At 42.2% G+C, this 21504-nt stretch overlaps 1 protein-coding gene across 1 annotated transcript in view; it reads right to left on the reverse strand.

Moving 5' to 3' along the window:
• Positions 1-21504, reverse strand: part of FBN1 (fibrillin 1) — a 213098-nt gene that overhangs the window by 120981 nt on the left and 70613 nt on the right. Inside the window, exons 7-9 of the mRNA XM_035132327.3 lie at positions 11822-12019; positions 9673-9798; positions 3649-3774 (exon numbers count right to left, since the gene is read on the reverse strand). Of these exons, the coding sequence (XP_034988218.3) occupies positions 3649-3774; positions 9673-9798; positions 11822-12019 (450 nt within the window). The remainder of the gene's footprint in view (positions 1-3648; positions 3775-9672; positions 9799-11821; positions 12020-21504) is intronic.

The raw sequence follows: 21504 nt of genomic DNA on the forward strand, positions 1-21504 counted from the left end.
TTGGCCCAGCCGCTTCATCAGCTCTGAATCTACTTGTACTTGTCCTCCGCTCTTCCTCAGTAGCATGTTGGACGCCTTCCGACCTGAGGGGCTCATCTTCCAGCGTCATAACTTTTATATGCCTGTTGTCTTTGTCCATGGAGTTTTCTTGGCAGGGATACTGGAGTGGCTTGCCAGTTCCTTCTCCAGGTGGATCACGTTTAGTCAAAACTCTCCACTATGACCTGTCCATCTTGGGTGGCCCTGCATGGCATAGCTCATAGCTTCTCTGAGTTATTCAAGCCCCTTCGCCACGACAAGGCATTGATCCATGAAGGGGACTCTGTTCCTTATCATCACTTAAAACACCCAATCATTAAATTAAAATACTTTCAGCCTGAAGATGTAGATAGAAATGAAACCAAGTTTTAAATCTCTAAAAGATCATATTGCAGGGGCCCAGTGAGTGCAATTAAAACATACTGATTTGATGTTAGAGCTGAAGCTTGATCAATACATGTTGCTGCCCTAAGCTGGTAAACTATGCAGAGAATTGCATCTCAGAATCCTCTGCAATATCACAGAGAATGCTGGGGTTGGGGGGCACAATCATATTTGTGCATAGCCTTATATGATCTGAGAACAGTGTCCGGAATTATCAGCAACATTGCAAGGGATTCTGGGAGAACCTCTCAGCTCATGCACTTCTTCAATGGATGTTCTAAGTCAGGGGTTGGCAAACGGAAGCCCGGGGGCTGGATCCAGCCCAATTGGCCTCTGTATCCAGCCCGCAAATGGGTCTACAATAGCTGCTTGGATCGGTGCAATCGCCTCCCCCCCCCATTTTTGGGGGGGTGCCATTTTTTGTGACTTCCCCCCTCCCTCACCATGGCGGTGGCATCTCCTCCCTCCCTCTTCCTGGCTTCTCCCTGCCCTGCGGAGGAAGGGGGCTGGGCTTCAAAAGGAAGCTTTGCTGTCTGCCCGCTGGCCTCTCCCCATGGCTGTGCTGTGGGCTGGAGCTTGGCACGCCTGCTGGCACCCGGGAAAGCTGACCTGAAAAGGAGAGGCGGCGGTGCTGGCAGCGCCGGCTCCCAACCGCAGGCAGAGTGGCGGAGGAGGTAGGCAGGGGGAGGAGAGGGGCTGGGGGACAGAGGAGGAGAAAGAGAAGCCCCCTCTGCTGTGTGCACATGCTCTTGCGTGTGCAGTCCAGCCCACCACTAGGTCTGGGGGACGGTGAACCAGCGCCTCCAAAAAAAGTTTGCTGACCCCTGTTCTAAGTAACTACTTGAGTTGTTCATGAAATTGTGCTGAATGTGGAAGGGAAAGAAAGGAACAGAGAGACAGACCACATGTGTCCAAAGCTTCAATTAAAGAAGGGATGGGAAACTTGTGGCCCTCCAGATGTTGTTGGACACCAACTCTTTTCAGCCCCAGCCAGCACAGCTAATGGTCAGGAATGATGCACAGTGAAACAAAACTTGAAAGGCCACATTCCCCAGCCTTGCTTTAAAGTAAGGGGCTTCAATGTATACTATAAAAAGTAGCATTGCTGGTGTACAAAACATAGACTAGGAAGGAGTACACAGTCACCAAGGTATACCCAATGGGACTGGACTTTTGGGCAGGAAAGAGTTTGCATAGCCCCATGAAACTGTTAGCCTGACTTTCAAGGATGGGGTAGAAATGCAATTCAGTTCACATTTAAAGGCCAACTTACCTAATTCACAATTTCTGAAACAATACAAGAACCAAATACAATACAAGATCCTTTGAAATTAGCACTTCTCTGAATTTTGCAGTGGAGCTCTCCAACAAAAGAATGTTTGCAAAAAAAATGCATTGTATTAGGAGAAAGTGAGTGTAAAAATGGATGTATTAATTTTAAGAAGAAATTGCTTGCAAAAAGGTGTACTTTAGTCAAAACTGCATACAAAAATGTGTTTAAGCAGCAGAAATTCACACTATACTGCTGATGAATTTTCATGAGGATTTTTTATTATTGCAATTTATTGCAGAAATTTGGAAAACTGAAATTAAGTTTGAAAAAAAATGAGAAACTGAGAGAACTGAAATGAACAGATCCATCCATCCCTAGTTACCTTACAGAAGAGCGGGACCTACAACAACAGAATTTTGACTGTAGCAGTTCTATTTCTGGGGTCTAGAAATCCAAACACCAACAGCCACCAATGTCAGTAACAGAAAAAAATGTATATTTTATATCATAGATTGAAGAGCAAATTTTCATGGTATAAAATATATTAAATTTTACTTAGGGAAATCACCAACGAAATAAGTTATAATAGTCTCAGTGATGTCTAAAAACTACACCACTGAAAGCAGCCGTCGGCATTTTTATTTTTTAAAAATCCCAAATGAATCACCTCCCAATTTAAATCCATTCCAGATTTCTAAGGGGAAAGTATGTTTTACAACATTGGTTCTAATTCCATGTCCGTTTTGTTCTGCCTTTTCCCCTTGAATGAACCCATTTCACATGGAGTGCTATGCGGAGTTTGGGATTGTGTGCATATCATATTTCAAACAGACACACACACACACACACACACACACACAGAGAGAGAGAGAGAGAGAGAGAGAGAGAGAGAGAGAGAGAGAGAAACTGTCCAGACTTAACAAAAAAAAGATGTTAAGTCACAAGAGAGGGATTGTTATAATCCCTTCTTTTTTGCTCAAGGGAGTGGTTATTACTTCCTGCCTTCTCCTCCCATGAATACTTCTATTCTCTTCCTCCTCATATTATTGTGTCTGTTAGTATACCCCGGTGTATGACAGCCAAAACTAGTGCATGGGTATGCATCCTTATTCATACCAGCTGCTGAACTGTACGACTATGTGAACTTTTAAAAATGCATAAGCTTCTGAATAGTATCAACATGCTTTCAAAACTCAATGCTTTTTATTTCAGGAACAAATGGGTTGAACATAAGTAGCACTACAGTTGTGGAAGGCACATCCTCACTGTCCTGTGCATAGAGTGATTCTCTCCCCTCCCTTGTGATGCGGAGTTTAAATGGGAATCAATCCCTTCAATCAATCCTGTGACCTGTGAATCTTTGCTGACGAAGAATAGTCGAAACAGGGCCTTGTCCTGATTTTTACTGGAATTTACCTTTATTTGCCTTCAACATTGGGATTGATTCCCATTTAAACTCCGCATCACATCAATAAAACCTTGTGAAGATTTATTTGAAATCCATCTTCTTTTGGTCTGAGTTCTTGCAATTTATCGTTTATTTCTGGACTTTCCCAAGAACTCCAATTTCTACTGCAATTCCTCTGTTCACTTCTATGTGCATTTAGAGGAGGGGGAACTACAAGAAGGAAGCACGATAGCTGAAATCCTGGCCCAAATCTTGCAGCACGTAAAAATGGGGAGAGATACTAATAAATATGCACAGCCATTCTGCGAAGGCTCTCTTTGGGTGCACCAATGGGATTAGGTGCACCAATTTTTTAAAAAACAATTCAGTCTTCTAATCTTTCATTTAAAATAAAAATAAAGACCTAGCCCATTAGATCTGTCCACAAAGCAGATCTTTGGAACCATTCAAATAAGTTTGGTTCCATGTACTTCTTTTCACAGATTTTTCCATTGCATTTCCATATCTACCATGTCTACATTTGCATTTTTATTTTTTTACTCACCTATACACCTGGAGCCATCTGGGGATGTATAATATCCAGAAGGGCATTTGCAAAAGTAACTGCTAACTGTGTTGGAACATTCTCCCCCATCACAGATTCCAGGAATGGTATTGCACTCATCGATATCTAAAGGTTTAAAAAAAAAATGAAGAAAAAGAAGAAGAAGAAGGTTCAATCATATTAGAACAATAGTGTCCGGGGGACTACTTACAGGGAGCCTCCCCCAGTCATCCTGACCAGTACTTCGCCCAGCGACAGCACAAGCAGCGAGTCGAGAGGAGGAATGAGGAATGGAGCGGTTTGGAGAGAGGGCTCAGTGAGGAGAATAGGCAAACATAGGTCTCAGCTACATTTGTAAATATAAAGAACTTTACATGCATCATAACACTGTGACACCAGGTGGCGCTGTGGAGTCCCATCTTTCGCCAATGGGATTTCCCTGTACTGTATGACGTTTACAATGCATTTAACTTAATCGTTGCTTTTTTACGTGTCTAGATCCAGCTATGGTCTGAACAAATGCTAAGCATATTTTCTTCACCTGTGAGTAAAAAGAGAGACTTCACAGATCATGAATTGAGGTGAGGGGGATTTACCAGATCAGAGGGTAGCATTTCCTAACAGATGTCGAGAAATCTAATAGTTTTCTTTTTCTAGGAATCAAGCCCTGAGCAAGAGAGTAGTCATGTCATGGGAGTAACCATAGTGCTGCAGACAATACACAAGATAGATTTCAGTCTCTTTAAAAAAAGCACATAATGTTTTTAATGGGCTTACTTTTTGTCTCCTATTGCTAATGTCTGGAAAGTCATCAGCCATATTTGCCGTTACCTCAATGAAACCAAAGTGCTTAAACTGATGACAATGGTATTTATATTAATGTCAACAGCGCTATAAACAGTGAAAGGCTGTTTGGGTTAGGCTCAGCCTTAAAATAAAATCTGGAGATTTTGCTTTCAATAAGACCAGACCCTCTGTAAACAGAGGCAACACTAGCTTGAAGATAAACAGTAGGGAACTTGAGTCAGAAAATACTTGAATCTAATCCATTTGCAACTACCCCCCCCCCCATGCCTCAATGAATCAGGACTCAGTTCATATCAAAAAATTTAGTTGCTACACTGGATTCATATTTTAGTTGCTGAGTTTTTAGGGACACCTAGAGGGTTAGAATCTGTTCAATGAGCCAAAATCCACCTAGCACTGCACTCAGGAAGAAAGCAGCAAGTGATCTTGCCTCCATATTTGCACAGCCAAGCATGAAGTCCCTCTTCCATATCCCCATTGGTGAAGTAAGGTTAATTGTTATAGCAGATTGTCCAAATCAGAGGCAAATAATAGTGTCAAGGTCACCAGAGGTTACATTTCAGGAATTCAATACCATAAGCAGGGAATGCTTATGGTAAATTCTACCAGTGAAGCAACACATTTGAAGAGTCAAAGGCAAAAGGGAGAGCCAATGAGCACCTCGTTCGAAATGGAACCAGTCTGTGTTTTGTGCTGGGATGCCCAGCATTCAAATTACAGGAAGAGCAGAGGAGATCCAGGGCTTGTTCACATTTGAGTACAGTGGTACCTCGGTTTACAACCACAATTGGTTCCGGGAGTCTGTACTTAACCTGAAGCGTACTTAACCTGAAGCGAACTTCCCCATTGAAAGTAGTGGAAAGTGGATTAATCCGTTCCAGACGGGTCCGTGGAGTACTCAACCTGAAGCATACTTAATCCGAAGTATGAGTGTAATTGGTTCTGGACGTCTGTACTTAAACTGAAGCTTACTTAAACTGAAGCGTACTTTCCCATTGAAAGTAATGGAAAATGAATTAATCCGTTCCAGATGGGTCAGCGGTGTATGTAAACCGAGGTGGTTGTAGACCGAGGTATGACTGTATTGTAAAGGTAAAGGGACTCCTGACCATTAGGTCCAGTCGTGACCGACTCTGGGGTTGTGGCGCTCATCTCGCGTTATTGGCCGAGGGAGCCGGTGTACAGCTTCCAGGTCATGTGGCCAGCATGACAAAGCTGCTTCTGGCAAACCAGAGCAGCACACGGAAACGCCGTTTACCTTCCCGCTTGGAGCGGTACCTATTTATCTACTTGCACTTTGACATGCTTTTGAACTGCTAGGTTGGCAGGAGCTGGGACCGAGCAATGGGAGCTCTCCCCGTCGCAGGGATTCGGACCACCGTCCTTGTGATCAGCAAGCCCTAGGCTCTGTGGTTTAACCCACAGAGCCACCTGAGTCCCTAAATTTGAGTATTACTTAGCTGATAATCCTCTCCTCCCTCCCCCATTCAAATTAGACTGGAGTAGTCCAAACCCTGCACATATTTGATTTGATATATGAGGAGAAACTTTGATTTTTCCCATTCATACCAACAGGTGTTCCCTTTTGTGCTTGTCCCTGTTTCCTACTTTGTTGATTCTATTGTGCCAGGTAAGTAAAGGCAGGGCATATGCACAAATAGGTGCTGGTGTGACCTGCATTTTTTAAAAAAATTCCCCACCCAGGAAGTGCACAGAATCACACAGTCAGTGAGTTATAAACTCTCAGCACACCGTTTTTTAATGTGGTTTGCTTGTGCAGTTTTCTGGTTTTTGCATATCTGTGGGATATATATATAATGCTATGTTCCATTCAAGAGTGCACCATAAATAGTTATGAACACAGCCAAGACAGAAATGAAAGTACTGAGAAAGTAGTGGCCATGAGAGTAGCAGAAAGTGACAATTGATCTACCCACTGAACAAATAATCTGTGACCCTGAGTAGATCAGTTTGGAGCCTGATTCCCCCTAAATTGTCAGATTATCCCCATACTGTACTGGGTTAACATGAAATTATAGAGGGAAGCTCTCACAATTGGTGTTGCTTGAAAGTAATTGTATTCTTATTTAACTTGCATAGTCCACATGACAAAAAGCTGCAAACACACAGTAAAGTCGCATGTGGTCAAGCCCCCAGTCCCTTTAACTTTTGTGAGAGTCTTCTTAAGGACCTGATTTTGGAAGGCTAGAAGAAAAACATTATTTGGGTAAAACTGGAAGGAAGCATGGTGTGGCACTTACAGGCTTCATCACAGTTCCCTCTGTCTCCCCCCCCCTCTCCCCACAATTCAAGTATTGAGGATACAGCATCCACGTCTTGAATTGCACTTGCACTGACTTAACATTAGTCTTTATGTTCCTATAAGATCAACAAGCTTTTAAAAGGGTGCTAAAGAAAAGTTCGACATCTTCTCAAACTACACTTCTATCTGCTAAACTTATGAATGGAGTACTGACCAAGACAGGAATAAAGCGCCTTATTGAATGAATGACTCTTCATTGTTGTCCCAACATACCAACATCTTAATAAGGGTTTTCAGACAGAACATCCATTCATTCCAGCTGACGTTCTGCTACACCATGTACCTATCAAAAGTGGTGGGTTCTCCGCTATATTACCCAGCCAATGAGACCTTAAATATAGCTGCAGCACTGTATACACACTCTGTGGCATGCAGGATTACAGTTTTGCAAGCATGAATGCTTTAAGGAAGATCCAAGTTTAGCATCCCACTTAGGCTACATTCGTCACAATACATTTTGAATGTGTTATAAACATCCCAACACCAGATGGTGCCAGAGAGCAAAAAGGCGTTTATATGGATTTTTACATAGGCTTTTTTGTTGTTGTTGTAACGATTTAATTTCTGACTTATTTATAGCGTTTTTAACCTGTGTCTAGATCCACCCTTACTCTCCAAATCCTATAGTCCTATCCACAACCCATTAAACAAGAGAATCTAGATTTAAACAGATGTAAACCAATGGGGCTAAATTGCAGTATCTCAATTCCACATAATCCGGTATAACTGGTTTTTGAACCAAGATGTGACTGAATTTAACTCTAGAAACACTACCAGTGATTCCTGTGTTTGAGAACTTGCAACTTCTACATTTGGCTGCCCTTTTGCCAACAGCACTGGCAGACAGAATGAAAACTGTATTTGTCTGGAGCAAATTCTTTGCAATTTGGTTTACATAAGGTAAAATTAAAATGACAAAGGAGTTGTTGCATAAATATTATTATTTTACCTAGATTTATATTTCCTCAGTTATATGGCACCCAATTTACAGAGTCTTAAAGGGGTCTTACATTCAGGATGATCTGTGTAATATTACAACCTTGAAAGGGTTTATGCTTTACTTATGTATAGTTCCCATTGACCTTCATGAATAATTTACCAAAAGGAACACATTCCTTCCTTCTTCTAAATAAATCCATTGAAACACATGTACACTGCTGAATGAGCTATGATGTTACATAAGATACGAAGCACAGCCCATGTGAAATGTTACTTTATTGGGATGGAGTACAGAAAGATCTGTGGGTTTTCAGAGAGGAAAGAATGGGATTGATTGAAATAAGAGAGATACTGTCTGAGAATATGCATGCACATTTATGTGGATGTGGGTAGCACTGTGGTCTAAACCACTGAGCCTCTTGGGCTTGCCGATCAGAAGGTCAGCAGTTTGAATCCCCGCGACCGGGTGAGCTTCCGTTGCTCTGTCCCAGCTTCTGCCAACCTAGCAGTTCGAAAGCATGCCAGTGCAAGTAGATAAATAGGTACTGCTGTGGCGGGAAGGTAAACAACATTTCTGTGCGCTCTGGCACTTGTCACAGTGTTCTGTTGTGCCAGAACCGGTTTAGCCATGCTGGCCACATGACCTGGAAAGCTGTCTGTGGACAAACGCCAGCTCCCTAGGCCTGAAAGCGAGATGAGTGCCACAACCCCATAGGCGCCTTTGACTGGACTCAACCGTCCAGGGGTCCTTTACCTTTACCTTTTTACCTAAATTTATGTGATGCGGAGTGGGCAAGAGAAGAGAGAGAACCATATCCAAATTTCATTTGCATAGCCCTTCCTTTATGCATCAATAATGGCCAAGGAGAAAATGTAAAGAGAAGGATGGTGAATTTTATCATATGTGGTGGACATGCGAAAAAGTTAAAAGATTTTGGGAAATGATATATAACGAACTGGAAAAGATTTTTAAATACACCTTTCCCAAAAAAGGAGGCTTTTTTATTGGGACTTATAGGATAGGAGATCGTAAAAGAAGACCAAGTATTATTTATGTATGCGACAACCGCAGCCAGAACTTTGTTAGCCCAAAAATGGAAAACTCAGGAGTTACCGACGATTGAAGAGTGGCAGACGAAAATGATGGACTATGCAGAATTAGCAAGGCTAACTAGCAGGATCCGAAACCAGGGAGAGGCAAGGTACCAAAAAGATTGGAGTAAATTTGTAGACTATATGGAGAGGAATTGTAGAAGTTTAAAGACACTTGCAGGACTGAAATAAATCCTACGAAATGACTTTAAGTAGAGAGAGTGAAGGAACTGCAAGATAGGAGTGAATAAGAAAACCGAATTGGGGGGGGGAGGGAAGTCAATTTTGTGTTTATTGTGTGTGGTTGTTTTGTTGTTGATTGTTTTGTTATTGTTTAATGTGTATATTTGAAAATTTAATAAATTGCTTTTTTAAAAAAAATGGCCAAGGAGAAAGTGCAATATGGGGGAGAGCTATGAGGATATAAAATGCTTCAGCATAGCTTTCTCCAGTTCCAACCTTTCACATAGTTATAAATCAAAATATTGTCAAAATATGTTCCCCTTTCATTTAATTCTGACCTACTGCTACAGTTATACTAGTCTAGATGTTGTTGTGGTGGTGGTGTTTGTTGTTGTTGTTGTTGTTGTTGTTGTTGTTGTTGTTGTTGTTGTGTTTATACCCCACCAATTTGGCTGGGTTTCCCCAGCCACTCACATAAAAATACTGGGGGGAAATGAAAGTGTCATGAAAGGCTCGAAATGCAACATAATTTATGCACAGAGAGAGATAATACTGAAATGCCCTTTGGGTAATTAATATTTCCATAATGTATTTGTGCGAAGAAATATTTGAAATACTGTTTGCTTCAAATGTGAAAACATTTCCCCTTATTTTCAAACGAAGGTTTTGAAAGGACTTACCATCACATTTCTGTGTCACTTCATTAAACTTGTGTCCAGCTGGGCACTTGCACTCAAAAGATCCAACAGTATTAATGCAATTTCCCCCTTGACAGATTCCAGGGATAGCTTGGCACTCATCCACATCTATCATGCAAAAGGGGTGGGGGAGAAAAACCACACACACAAAAAGAACTGTTAACAATTTGACCACACAAAAATTATTTTAAAAAAATTCACTGTTCCCACATCATCTTGTAAGGTTTCTTGCCTGGAAGAAAGTCCAATTCATTTGGAAATTATTAAGTTTTTTGTTTGTTTGTTTTTTACTTTAGTACATTAATTTAGTACATTCTCCCTAAGTACTTTCTATTTTAAAAAGTAATACAAAGAAATTTCAGCCATTGTTGTATTCAAGTTTATACCATCAAACTGCATGGGGTACAAAATATGTGAGGCTAGGCCCCTTGCTTAGCATCCTATAGTCAGTATTCCATCAAGCACATCAAGAAAAGTAAAACCCAATGTCATCCTTAATTATAGAGCCAGTTCATATTTAACATTTTGTCCTCAAGTACAAAAAGGACCTGTATGGATCATGTCATCCAATTGTTAATGGTGCATGGCCCGTTTCTCCACAAAACCAAGGCCCACTCTACTCCTGATTGTCACTTCCATGTTGACTATGCATACATAAATTACAATATGCTTATATAACTCCGATTAAAATTGCTGTTTGTGTATATTCCATTTATTTTTTTTCACATGAAGATTGGCTCCATAAGTAAAAGGAGTCGTTGGCTATTCCAGGACACGGCAATTACTGACTGGGCAATGTTCTCAATATGCTAGACTTTTGGCCCTATCTGCACTAAACATTTATAGCATTATCATGCCAATTTAAGTATACTCAAAGAATACTGTGTACTGTAGTTCGCAAAGGGTGCTGAGCTGTGTTACTAGGGAACCTATTCCCTTGAAAGAGTACCATACCACTTTAAACAGTCAAGACTTCCACCAAGAATCCCAAGGAGCTCCTCACAGACCTACAATTCTTAGAGTGATTTAACAGTCAATCCTTTTTTTCCAGGGAACTCTGATTACTGTAGCTCTGTGATGGGATTCCCATGATTCTTTGTGGGAAGCCATGACTGCTTACTGCTATTAGACAGGGGCCATTAGACAGGAGAATATGCTAGTTTAGGACAATGAAAGGTTAGAACATAACCACACACATTTTATGGAAGTTGTTTCTGTAGTTTATAGAGCAGCCCCAGCTGTTTAAAGATAAGAGAAAGGGCATGGTTTTTGCTAAATCATATCCAAATTTTCTATAACAATAGACTGCCTTCAGTTCATCATGGGAATCTTTAGATTATAAATCTGATACTACTTTGGTTAATCTTTATCCCTTCTAGACCCACTAACTACTGTACCTCATTAGACAATATTTTAGAGAACGGCCTAAAACAAATCCTCCCAAAGATGTAGTCCTGGGAATATAAAACCCACACCAATTTAGTGTATAGCAACTGCCCCTTTTAACTTTATCCTGCTTCCTGCCAGACATCCAGACAATAAAAGAATTTATACAGCTGTATATGTATAATAATAAAAGCCAAAAGCAGTGTAAAGGCTTTTGGCTGTGAGGCATGCTAAAGAATAAAGAAATAAATATCTTGTTGGAGTGGTATTCAACTAAGCATTACTCATGAGTAGACCTGCTGAAGTTAATGGACACAACCAACTTAGGTTTATTTACTATATTACTTAAAATACATGGCAAGCTGTTATAAGCAGCGCAACCTAAGAGTTGTCCCACATTAGAGGAATTTCTCTAAAGAGAGGTATCGACAAGTTCCGGTTGCAAAATGTTAAAATAAACAATTTTATTGTGGCTGTGCTATTGCCAAAATCCGTTCTGTCTTCCTGTAGCATTGCAGAATGGAGCTACTTTCCTAATGAAAGAAACTTTTGGCACCAAAGAAAGTGCTTGCAAGTTTTACAAATGCCATTGCAATTTACAAGAGCATCCGGCACTCCGTAGATGCTTTAACGAACAGATGTGTCACTCCTTTCCACGGCTTTCTCTACAATTTCAGACAGCAGGTGAAGCTCGGTTGCAATCATTCTATTAATAAAAATTTCAGCAGCTGCTACTGTATCGTACCTTGACAGGCTCCTGTCCGTATGTTCGGAATGAAGCCCCGGCGACAAGGATGAGGCTGAGCTGGACACATTTCACAGGGGTGGCCCCACGCTCTCCCGACAGTCGCACAGCAGAGGGTCTTTGTGCAGACTATCCCGCTGAGTTGCCCCTGGCACATCTGATTGGTTACCAAAGTGAAGCACGGGCCTGTCCTATAATCTGGATCAGAACAATGAAACATCATCAGTATTAAATCAGGGGGTGAATTTCATTGATGCGAACTCAAAGCAACAATATAAGAACTTGGCAGATAACTCTGCACACTCCCCGCCCCCAGGCACGTAGAAGCAGGCATCCTTTCAACTCTGGTCCTGCTAATTCTGTGTTTTTATAGCGTGATTTTACCCTGTGAACCGCCTGGTGACCTGCAGGTATGGGACGGTATACAAACAAACGAATTTCCACACTGCAGTACAGAAGCAAGTGTATAGCAAAAATGAGAGAAAGGGAAGTCAATAAATTATGTCCCTAAAATTGAAGGAAGGGAAGGAGCACTTCCTAATAAATGGACTTCCGAGTGTCATTGCCTCTTATTCCAAAAGGGGGGAAACAGGCCTGAGACAGAGGCTTAAATGAGGTTCCGGCAGCCTTATTTATCACAGCCCTGTGTAGCTTCACAGTCTTGTTCTGTGCTTTGTGCTGTGTGCACCCCCCAAACTGCATATATGAGGACTCCTCACATTTCATACAATAGGGAAACAAACTTTCTGATCTGTAGGGAACCGTAAAGGATCCTGGCCCAACGGGAAAAACAGTAGCACTCTCTCCTTAGCAGCAAGTTTGCCTAAACCCTTCCCTGATTAATCTTGCCTCGAGCACAATACTTATATTAATAAAAGAATACGCTTATTATTTTTCCTACCACTGAATTTAACAGATCCTAAAGGGCTGTAGCTAACAACCAAGTTAATTAGGGGCAAATTTCAGTGACATGCAGGCACAAAGCATACCCATTTAACTGTGGGCAACCTTTGCCTGCCGCTAAAGGAAAGGGCATGTGGAACACATCTGATTTGATTTGTTTATGGTACGACAAACTATTTATCCGAGAGACAAAATTAAACTAGGCCGTTAATAAAAAGATTCACTTGTATTTTGTTCCATTCTCCCACGGCAACAACAAAACAGTGGCACGGCCAGCTCCCCTGCACGCACATACACACTCTCACACACAAGCTCTCTTTTTTCTCAAACGAACATTTGTCACCTTCTATCCATCCTTCTTTTCTGGGCCTTCCTTTATTCATTGCCCTCGCAAAGAACAGATATTTTCCCTTAAAATGTTTTTTACACGCTGGTACAGAGGGCAAACACAAGCATCCCCCCTCCAAGCCCAAGTCCTTCACAATTGCACCTATGTAGTTGCCAACTCTTACATTCTCTTACAACTCTTACATTCTCACTTTACATCAGGGGTTCTCAAACTTCTGAGCCCACTGGCCTCCAGATGAGCTTATAAAGTGCCATACATTGGGAATGTATATGAGATAAAGTAAAGAAATATCAATATATAATCAAGATTTGTTTATCATTGATCACCATTACTAAGAATAAAATAAATAAGGGTGTAAAACAGGGTTACCAGACGTCCCCATTTCCCAGGGACAGTCCCCGGATTTGTGAATAAGTCCCCAGACAAATTCCATCCCTGGAATGTCCCCGGGTTTCATCTAATGTTCCTAGGAAATGCAGCAGCAGCAGTTTCAGCAGCCTGGAGCAGTTGGCTCTGGCTGGTTTCAGGAGCTGCTCAGAAGTCCCCATATGATGGTGGGGCAGGGGCTCTAAGATGCAGCTTCCGGGCTGCCTCCACCTTCCCTGACCCCAGCAACTAAGTTGTGAAGGGAGGCTTCATGCTGCCTATTGGAGCAGCCTCCCAACTCCTACTTGCGTGCAAGCGGGAGCGGGGTGGGGATCTCTCAGCTGTGAAGGGAGGCTTCACGCTGCCTATCAGAGCTTGTGTGCAAGCAGGATGGAGCAGGGATCTCTCAGTTAGGCAACGGGAAGCCCCAAACTACTAGCATCTCTCTCTGTCCGTCTCCAGGGCTGCCCCAAAGGGCACCAATGGCAAAAGAGCGGCAGGCCCAGGAGGAGAGAGAAAGTGTTGCTGAGGGTGGACGGCAGGCGGCACACAGGGCCCCCAGTCTGTGTGTGCCCACACTTCCCCCTTCTTCAACTGCCATTTTCTGCTCATGCCGCCTTTGCCTTCCCCAAGTTGCCCACGTAGAGGCACGAGGGGCAGGGGAGGGAAAGGGAGCCCTGGCACGCACACACACACACACACACACACACACACACACACACACACGGTTCTGCATGCAGGGCTCCCCAAGTAAATAAAAAAAGGAGCAAGAGAAAGATAAGCTTTGTTCTCTCCTCTGGCCTCAGTTAACCTCGATAACCTATTTTCGCATGACTTTGCTGCCTTCTTTTTCTTTGATTCAGCCTCCTTGCTCAACAATTTCAGCAAAAAGCTCAACAACTCTGTGTGTGTGTGTGTGTGGAATTTTACTTCTTGAAATATGGTGAGCCTACCCGTACAGTCCTACTGACCTCAATATCAAACACTTTGAGAAACCATTCTACTTTAAAGTGTACAATGGAGGAGGCCCTTAGCAGAGGCTCAGTTGGTCCCAATGAACTATACAGTAGGACTGCATATTGCACCGGGGGGGGGGTAGATTCCAGGGGGCAGTGTGTAAAGCCGCCCCCATGTGGGCAATCTTACCTTCCAGAGATTGCAGAAGATCTCGCAGGGCTGTCTGAGATCTCGCAAAGGCCTCCATAACCTGTGCGAGAACTTCCGCCAGCCCAATAAGCAAGGCAGAGAACTTAAAGGATAATTCTGTGCCAGGTTTTCCCACCATGGAAAGAGCTTTGAAGCTCTTTGCCCTTGCTTACTCGGCTCTGGAGGCCTTTGAGAGACTTTTTTTTGCCAATGACTTTTTCCTGTTCTTTTTTCTTTAAAAAAAAACAAGCAAAACGTGTGTGTGTACAGTAGTGTTTAATGTACACTTCTTAATTTTATTATTAAGTGGCCTATAAATTTAGTTGCATAAAATAAATTTGAATCAACTGAATTGCCAGATGCAAGCATTTGAGTGTCATAAATTTCAGTTAGTATTTGAGATTAGGTCACACAAAGTCTCTCTCCAGGAATTTAAGCACTAGTCGGTTCAAATAAAGGTTATGCTCTAAACTTGCTGTGTTTTCTCCTTCCCTTTATCCAACCTTCAGTTTTCCTTAGACTTGTTTATAGTTACTTGCCCCCAGTGGCAAGTTGAAATTACCTCCAAATGTGAAAGCACAAAATCTTTACAAAATTTGTCCCATCCTCTCACCCTGTCACCTGTCAGGCCACACAACAAAAAATAAGTGTGGACATATTGGCTAGTGTTTATTGTTGGGGTTTTTTAAGTGGGCTAGTGACGTCTTTGCACAGCCTTCCAACTGGTTCAAAAGAAAGGGGAATCACTATGCAAAATACTTCGCAGAATGCTAGATTGAACATTTTAATTGAGTTCCATTTTCAAACTGTAAACACACTGAATCTTTGGTTGAGTTGTGATATATCAGTTTGCCTATGTACAGTGCTTCCCCCCCCCCTAAAAATGTTTAGGGGTACTCTCATTTTACTACTCATATTGAAATACTGTCCCTCAATGAGGCCAAACTTCGATTCACAAAATGTTTAGGGGTATGCGTACTCCTGCATCCCCGCAGGAAAAAAAAAAACACTGCCTAAGTATATTTTCTTTTACACTAGTCTCTATATCCCAATGCTTATGTACCTACCTATTAAAACTTTGAAACATCTCCCTTGTGAATATGATGTGCTATAGGGCAATAAATTCCCATTCTACCTTATTATTATTATTATTATTATTATTATGCATTTATTTATACTCTGCCTTTTTCCCTGATGGGGACTCAAGGTGGCTTACAAATAAAAATAAGAACAGCTAAAAACATTTTTTAAAAAAAAAATCATAAAAAAACAATTAAACATTGATAGAATTAAAACTACACACACACACACACACACACACACACACACACACACACACACACACACAATGTAGTTGAGACCCAAGCTCATTCCTCTGCTAGGGTACATTTATATAAAAATTCCCCATGGTAACTAGAAATATCACACTGGTCTCTTGTTTTCAGAGGGGAGGAAGAACCTTTAGGCCAGTGGTTCCCAAGTGGTGGTTTGTAGATCCCAGGGGCTCCATGTCACATATCCGTCAACTGCCCGGGACATCGCGTTTTGAGAGGGGACCGTGCCCTCACGCTAGAACACAGCATTTAAAAAATGACAGACTGTGGTCGGACATGCATCTCGCACGAGATTGTGTCACCTAAAACCTTGTGTTTATGGGTATTGCGTTCACATGCGGGTTATGTGACTAGCTCAGGAGTGCAGCCTAGAAGACCCGCGGCCCAGCTTTGTGATGGGACATGTTGGAGGGTATGGCGGCACTATTCCATAACAAAAACTACTACAGAAATATCAACATTTACAAAAGTAGGGGGTCTAGGGCTTGGCGTTTGAAAAACAGGAGCTCCACACTCTGCAGCACTTAGCTAATTGGAACCACTCCTCTAGGCCTCTCTATCTGGCTCCTGAGAATGTCCCCTAGACTGTAGCCCCCTCTCCACAGGCCACGCCACTCACCAGGCCCTGCTCCATGACCTTGTTGAGCATTTTGCCTGCAAAATGTTCCTTGAACTATAATAATGCTTCTCGCTTGTCTGTAGAAGGAATATAGAAGAGAAGGTTGGTGGGTGTAGAAAACTGGCTTTTGCACACCTGGAATGCAGCCTATAGTGAAAAGGTCATCCATTGCTCCACAAGCTTTTACATCTGTCCCCAGCTACTTTTCTGCCTCTGGCTCCACCTACAATTGGCATGCAGCTCTTTAAAGGTTATCAATGCCTTCTAATAAAGATGTGCCTTCAAAGAGTTCTCATATATTGGCCTCTTTCCGGATCTATTTTCACCTGAACTAATTTTAGAGAGTTGTTGCCCACAACTGCCTGAAACCTGTACAAAAACATGTGGCCTTATTTACTTCTATAAATACTAAAACTGAGAAAAAATATATGTGTCTCTAAGTCTCAAGCTATTAAAGCCACAACTGAAAATATTCCTTTTGACATTAACTACTGAGACCAGTGGAAAAGTGGAAGTAGCCTAAAACAACTGTAGAGATTGTTGAACCTCAGACTATTGGCAGGTTTTTATCTAAACTAGGCACACAGTGCTAATGAACAACAATTGCTCCAAAGTAATCTATGGAACAGACTGAGCTAGCGAAGCCATCCACAGGAATCATGACCCTGGAAATATTAGATTCTGGCATTTGTGTGTTTATTTTTTCAGCCAACCTTTTCGGCAGCAAGGGCAGATTCTCCAACAGGCTGCAGAAGAGAGAAGGGAAAAAGCACAATTCCATTGCCTGTGCTAAGAGACCAGCTGCTTTTCACTCTCCCCAGCGGTCATGTGCAACTGCCTTTCCACCAGGCTGCAGGGAAGAGGGAGAGGTGAGAAGCAGGGTCCTCCTTCACATGTCAGCAAACTACCTGCTTCCATTCGTTTTAAGAACTGTAATTTGAAGAACTAGTGTCTTAGCTTCCTTTCCCCCCTTCCCCTTCCTTCCCTTCCTTCCTTTTTCCTTGGGTATCCTGAGGGTAGGGATTGAGGTATTATTTATATTTGTAAGCTACATGGCCAGAACCATCCTCAACAACAATATAAACAGGAGAGTCAAAAGAATCAGCCGATTTCTCTGAACAAACAATCCCAGGCATTTGAGCATTTCACAAACCCCTTGGAAGGTGATTTTCTTAGCTCCCTCAGGAAGAGCAACAAACAGTCATCGATATTCTTGATTGGGAGAATCAGAGGTAGAGACTGATAATAGATCCAATGCCCGCAACCATTTGACATCTATAGAAGTTCCTCAGGGCCAAGGAATCAGATGAAGAAGCTCAAGAAAGGGAAGGAGGTTTACCTTCCTGTGCTCCAAAAATGAACCCAGTAGATCTACCAATACAACCCCTACCCCAAGCTGTGGGAAATGGTTGTATTTGTGTAGAACAAAATTCTTCTCTGAATCTAATAACGGAACTTGATTGGATACAAGCATATAATAGTAATTTAGATAAGATACACTCAAGTTTCTTGAGATGTATCCTGGGACTCCCCATCAAGTATGAAAGGATGTGTGCAGAACTAGATATACACACGAAGGAATATTGGGTGTGGGCTAGCACTATAAAACACTGGTTGTGTTGCCATTTTCTTTGCCAACCTTCAAGTCTGATATCTGACATACTTAAGGACTCTTATAAAACCAGACGGTTCCAATGCTTACATAGCAAAATCAGATCTATTAGTATTGACTTGGAACGCTTGTATCATTCAAGTGAGCAATATATTTATCATAATATTCAAATCAGATTAAGGGACATTGAAAAACAAAATATCAAGTCAGCTGTAAAAAATAATTTGCTCCTCCAGGTTTCATGGTTTAAATCCAACAGATTACAGGGTCACTATATTTTAAAATTAGTAATTCCAGTCCAATGCAGGGCCTTTATGGTAGCCTGACTATTTTCAGGGACAGTCCCTGAATTATGAAAACCACCCTGGCTTCTGATTTGATCCCAGAATGTCCCTATTTCTCCTGCCAGTGCCACCACTGAGCTCGAGGAGGAGAAGGAGGAGGAGGCGCTTGTCCTGAGCAGTGATGGCAGTGGCAGCTGCGAGGAGGCACCCCATTGCCTCTCCATAGCCACTGTTACTGGCCTCCTCCCTTGGGCAGTTCATAGGGGCTACTGGAGAGCAGGTGAGGAGGAGGAGGAGGAGGAGGAGGAGGAGGAGGAGGAGGAGGAGGAGGAGGAGGAGGAGGAGGGGAGGCTGCCGCCACTGAGGCCCAGCCTTGGACAATGCACTGGCTCTGAAGGGCAGGCAGAGGGCAGGGCCACCCTGGGTGAGAAGAACAGCAGAGCGGGCTGGAGCACAAGGAACCTTGGTCTTATAAGTGTGTTGCATTTTTTCATAGATGTTCAACATACCTGAATTTCCAAATGACAGCCGAAACACCCACATAACAAAATACCATTTAACCATCCAAACTTGAAGCTTTCAGAATAGACTAATTCACTCCCACCCACCTACCCAAAAAAAGGCACTGGTGGAAAATAAAACTATTATGTCCCAATCATGTCAGAAATGTTGCTAAAATTGTTGAGAATGATGGATATTACAGCTCACCTAAAATCAGCAACAAGTTTTAGATGTAATATGTAAAAAATATATACAGTGGTGCCTCGCTAGACAAATGCCCTGTAAGACGAATTTTTCGCTGAACGAAGAGATTTTTCAAGCAGAGGTTGCCTCGCAAGACAAATTCATTTTGTGAAAAATTCATCTAGTGAATCGCGGTTTTCCATAGGAATGCATTGAAATTCAATTAATGCGCTCCTATGGGCAAATAAAAATATTCAATGCATTCCTATGGGATTTGCTAGACGAATTTCTCGCAAAACGAATTGACTCACAGAACGAATTAAATTCGTCTAGCGAGGCACCACTGTAATGTACTTGATTTCGTAGATTGCTTGGAAAAGACACAAGCTTCAAGTCAGGTTGCCAAAATCAATGAAAGCCCCAGACACATGATCTGGGCTTGAGATTTTAAGTATTTGCCATTTTCAAAGACTAAAATACAACTCAGTTTTAATCTCTCCCCCCCCCCGCAATAATCTCCTTTTCCTTAACTATGAATGTCCTAAAAGGTCTGACAACTGAAACTAGAATATATATGTGCCTACTTGAATCTGCCTTCATGAATGCTAAATGATCATGGCAACATAAATCTGACTCCCGTGACCTTCCCAGCATCACATGCTTCCTACATGGAATTCATTATGTTCAGTAATGCGACAGTCCACATAAATGCATTTAAAAAAGTATCAGGCACTATAAAAAAGCCTGTTATTAAGAATATTTTTCAGTACATTAAAAAGGCATACACACAAGGCTCCTAATATCCAACTCTTCACCTGGGATCCTTACAGTCCTCCAGGTCAGGATCATATTAATTATATTTAATAGACAGAGAAAGATAGCCTCTTGCAAAATACTATTTTGAACTGTAGCTAGTTCCTTTTTGGACAGGATGAACTTCAACTACATCTAGTTCCTTTTAAAAGTTACTTTCCAAGCACTGCTGATAGCAGACTATTCTGGTCCAAGTATGCATAAAATTATGGTGCAGAAGCAACTCACTTTAGCTGCATCATGTCCAGTGAGAAATTAAATTAAATTAACACTTTTTAATAAAGCAAAAGACAGGCTCGGCATAATCCCAAATTGCTATTTGCTGCTTTGCTTATTTTAAAACCTTCCTCGGCAGATATACCTGTATCGTAGTTAAAATTATCTACAATTATTGTACACTAGTTGAAGTACAAGGGTTTTTTTTTAATGAGACTCCTAAGCCAACTTTGATGGGTTCCTAAATGTTTTGCCCAAGAGGATTAATCAACATAGCTGCCTTTCCACTGGAGCACCTCCTAACCAGGGATTTCACTGGGCTTGCATTTCTTGGTGCATCACCATCTAATATTTGGAGCCTGGAAACTTATTCACAGGAGTCCAAATGCCTGACTCACCATTTGGAAATCATTATCCTCATTTGGGCCTGTGCAACCTGTGACCCACTTAGCTGAACACAACCCAACAGGCAAGTTTAATCTCTCCCCTTTCCCAGGTTTTGCACTCCCCAACAGACAGCAAAACAATAGGGGTTATTGAGAACCTGCTGAGCTGCCATACACAGCCTGTGGTCTGCATTTGAGCTGGCAAATCACATGTTGTATAGGCTTGTGCTAAGGGCTCTTCTTATCAGCCATATTTAATGTATATGATGCGGGTGGCGCTGTGGGTTAAACCACAGAGCCTAGGGCTTGCTGATCAGAAGGTTGGCAGTTTGAATCCCCGCAACGGGGTGAGCTCCTGTTGCTCGGTCCCAGCTCCTGCCAATCTAGCAGTTCAAAAGCACGAAGTGCAAGTAGATAAATAGGTAGCGCTCCAGCGGGAAGGTAAACGGCGTTTCCATGCGCTGCTCTGGTTTGCCAGAAGTGGCTTAGTCATGCTGGCCACATGACCCAGAAGCTGTATGCTGGCTCCCTTGGGCAGTAAAGCGAGATGAGCGCCGCAACCCCAGAGTCATCTGTGGCTGTTAGGGGTCCCTTTACCTTTACATGAAAATTGGCCAAGCCAAGGTCACCAGTAAAGGTAAAGGGACCCCTGACCATGAGGTCCAGTCATGACCCAGTACCAGTAACCTAAACTTGATGGACATTCCTTTGCCTTTAACACAGGTGAGATATGGCTCTTTTTCCCAGTTCAGCAAACAATCACAGAAGATGCTCCTTCTGAATCACCTTCTGCCAAGCAACTTTGCAAGAAGCCAAGGAGCCCCTCTGAATTGGGCACTGATCCCCCTTAAGCTTTTGAAAAGTATCTGAAAACCCACATTCGAGAACAAAAAGCTTGAATCTTTTCAAAACCTATTTTGTTCTTGCAGTTGACCCACTTTTCAATTCCTGAGGCTGGAAAGTAATCAAAC

This window comes from Zootoca vivipara, chromosome 13 (assembly GCF_965207765.1).
Source record: "Zootoca vivipara chromosome 13, rZooViv2.hap1.1, whole genome shotgun sequence".
In the NCBI taxonomy this organism is placed as follows: Eukaryota; Metazoa; Chordata; class Lepidosauria; order Squamata; family Lacertidae; genus Zootoca; species Zootoca vivipara.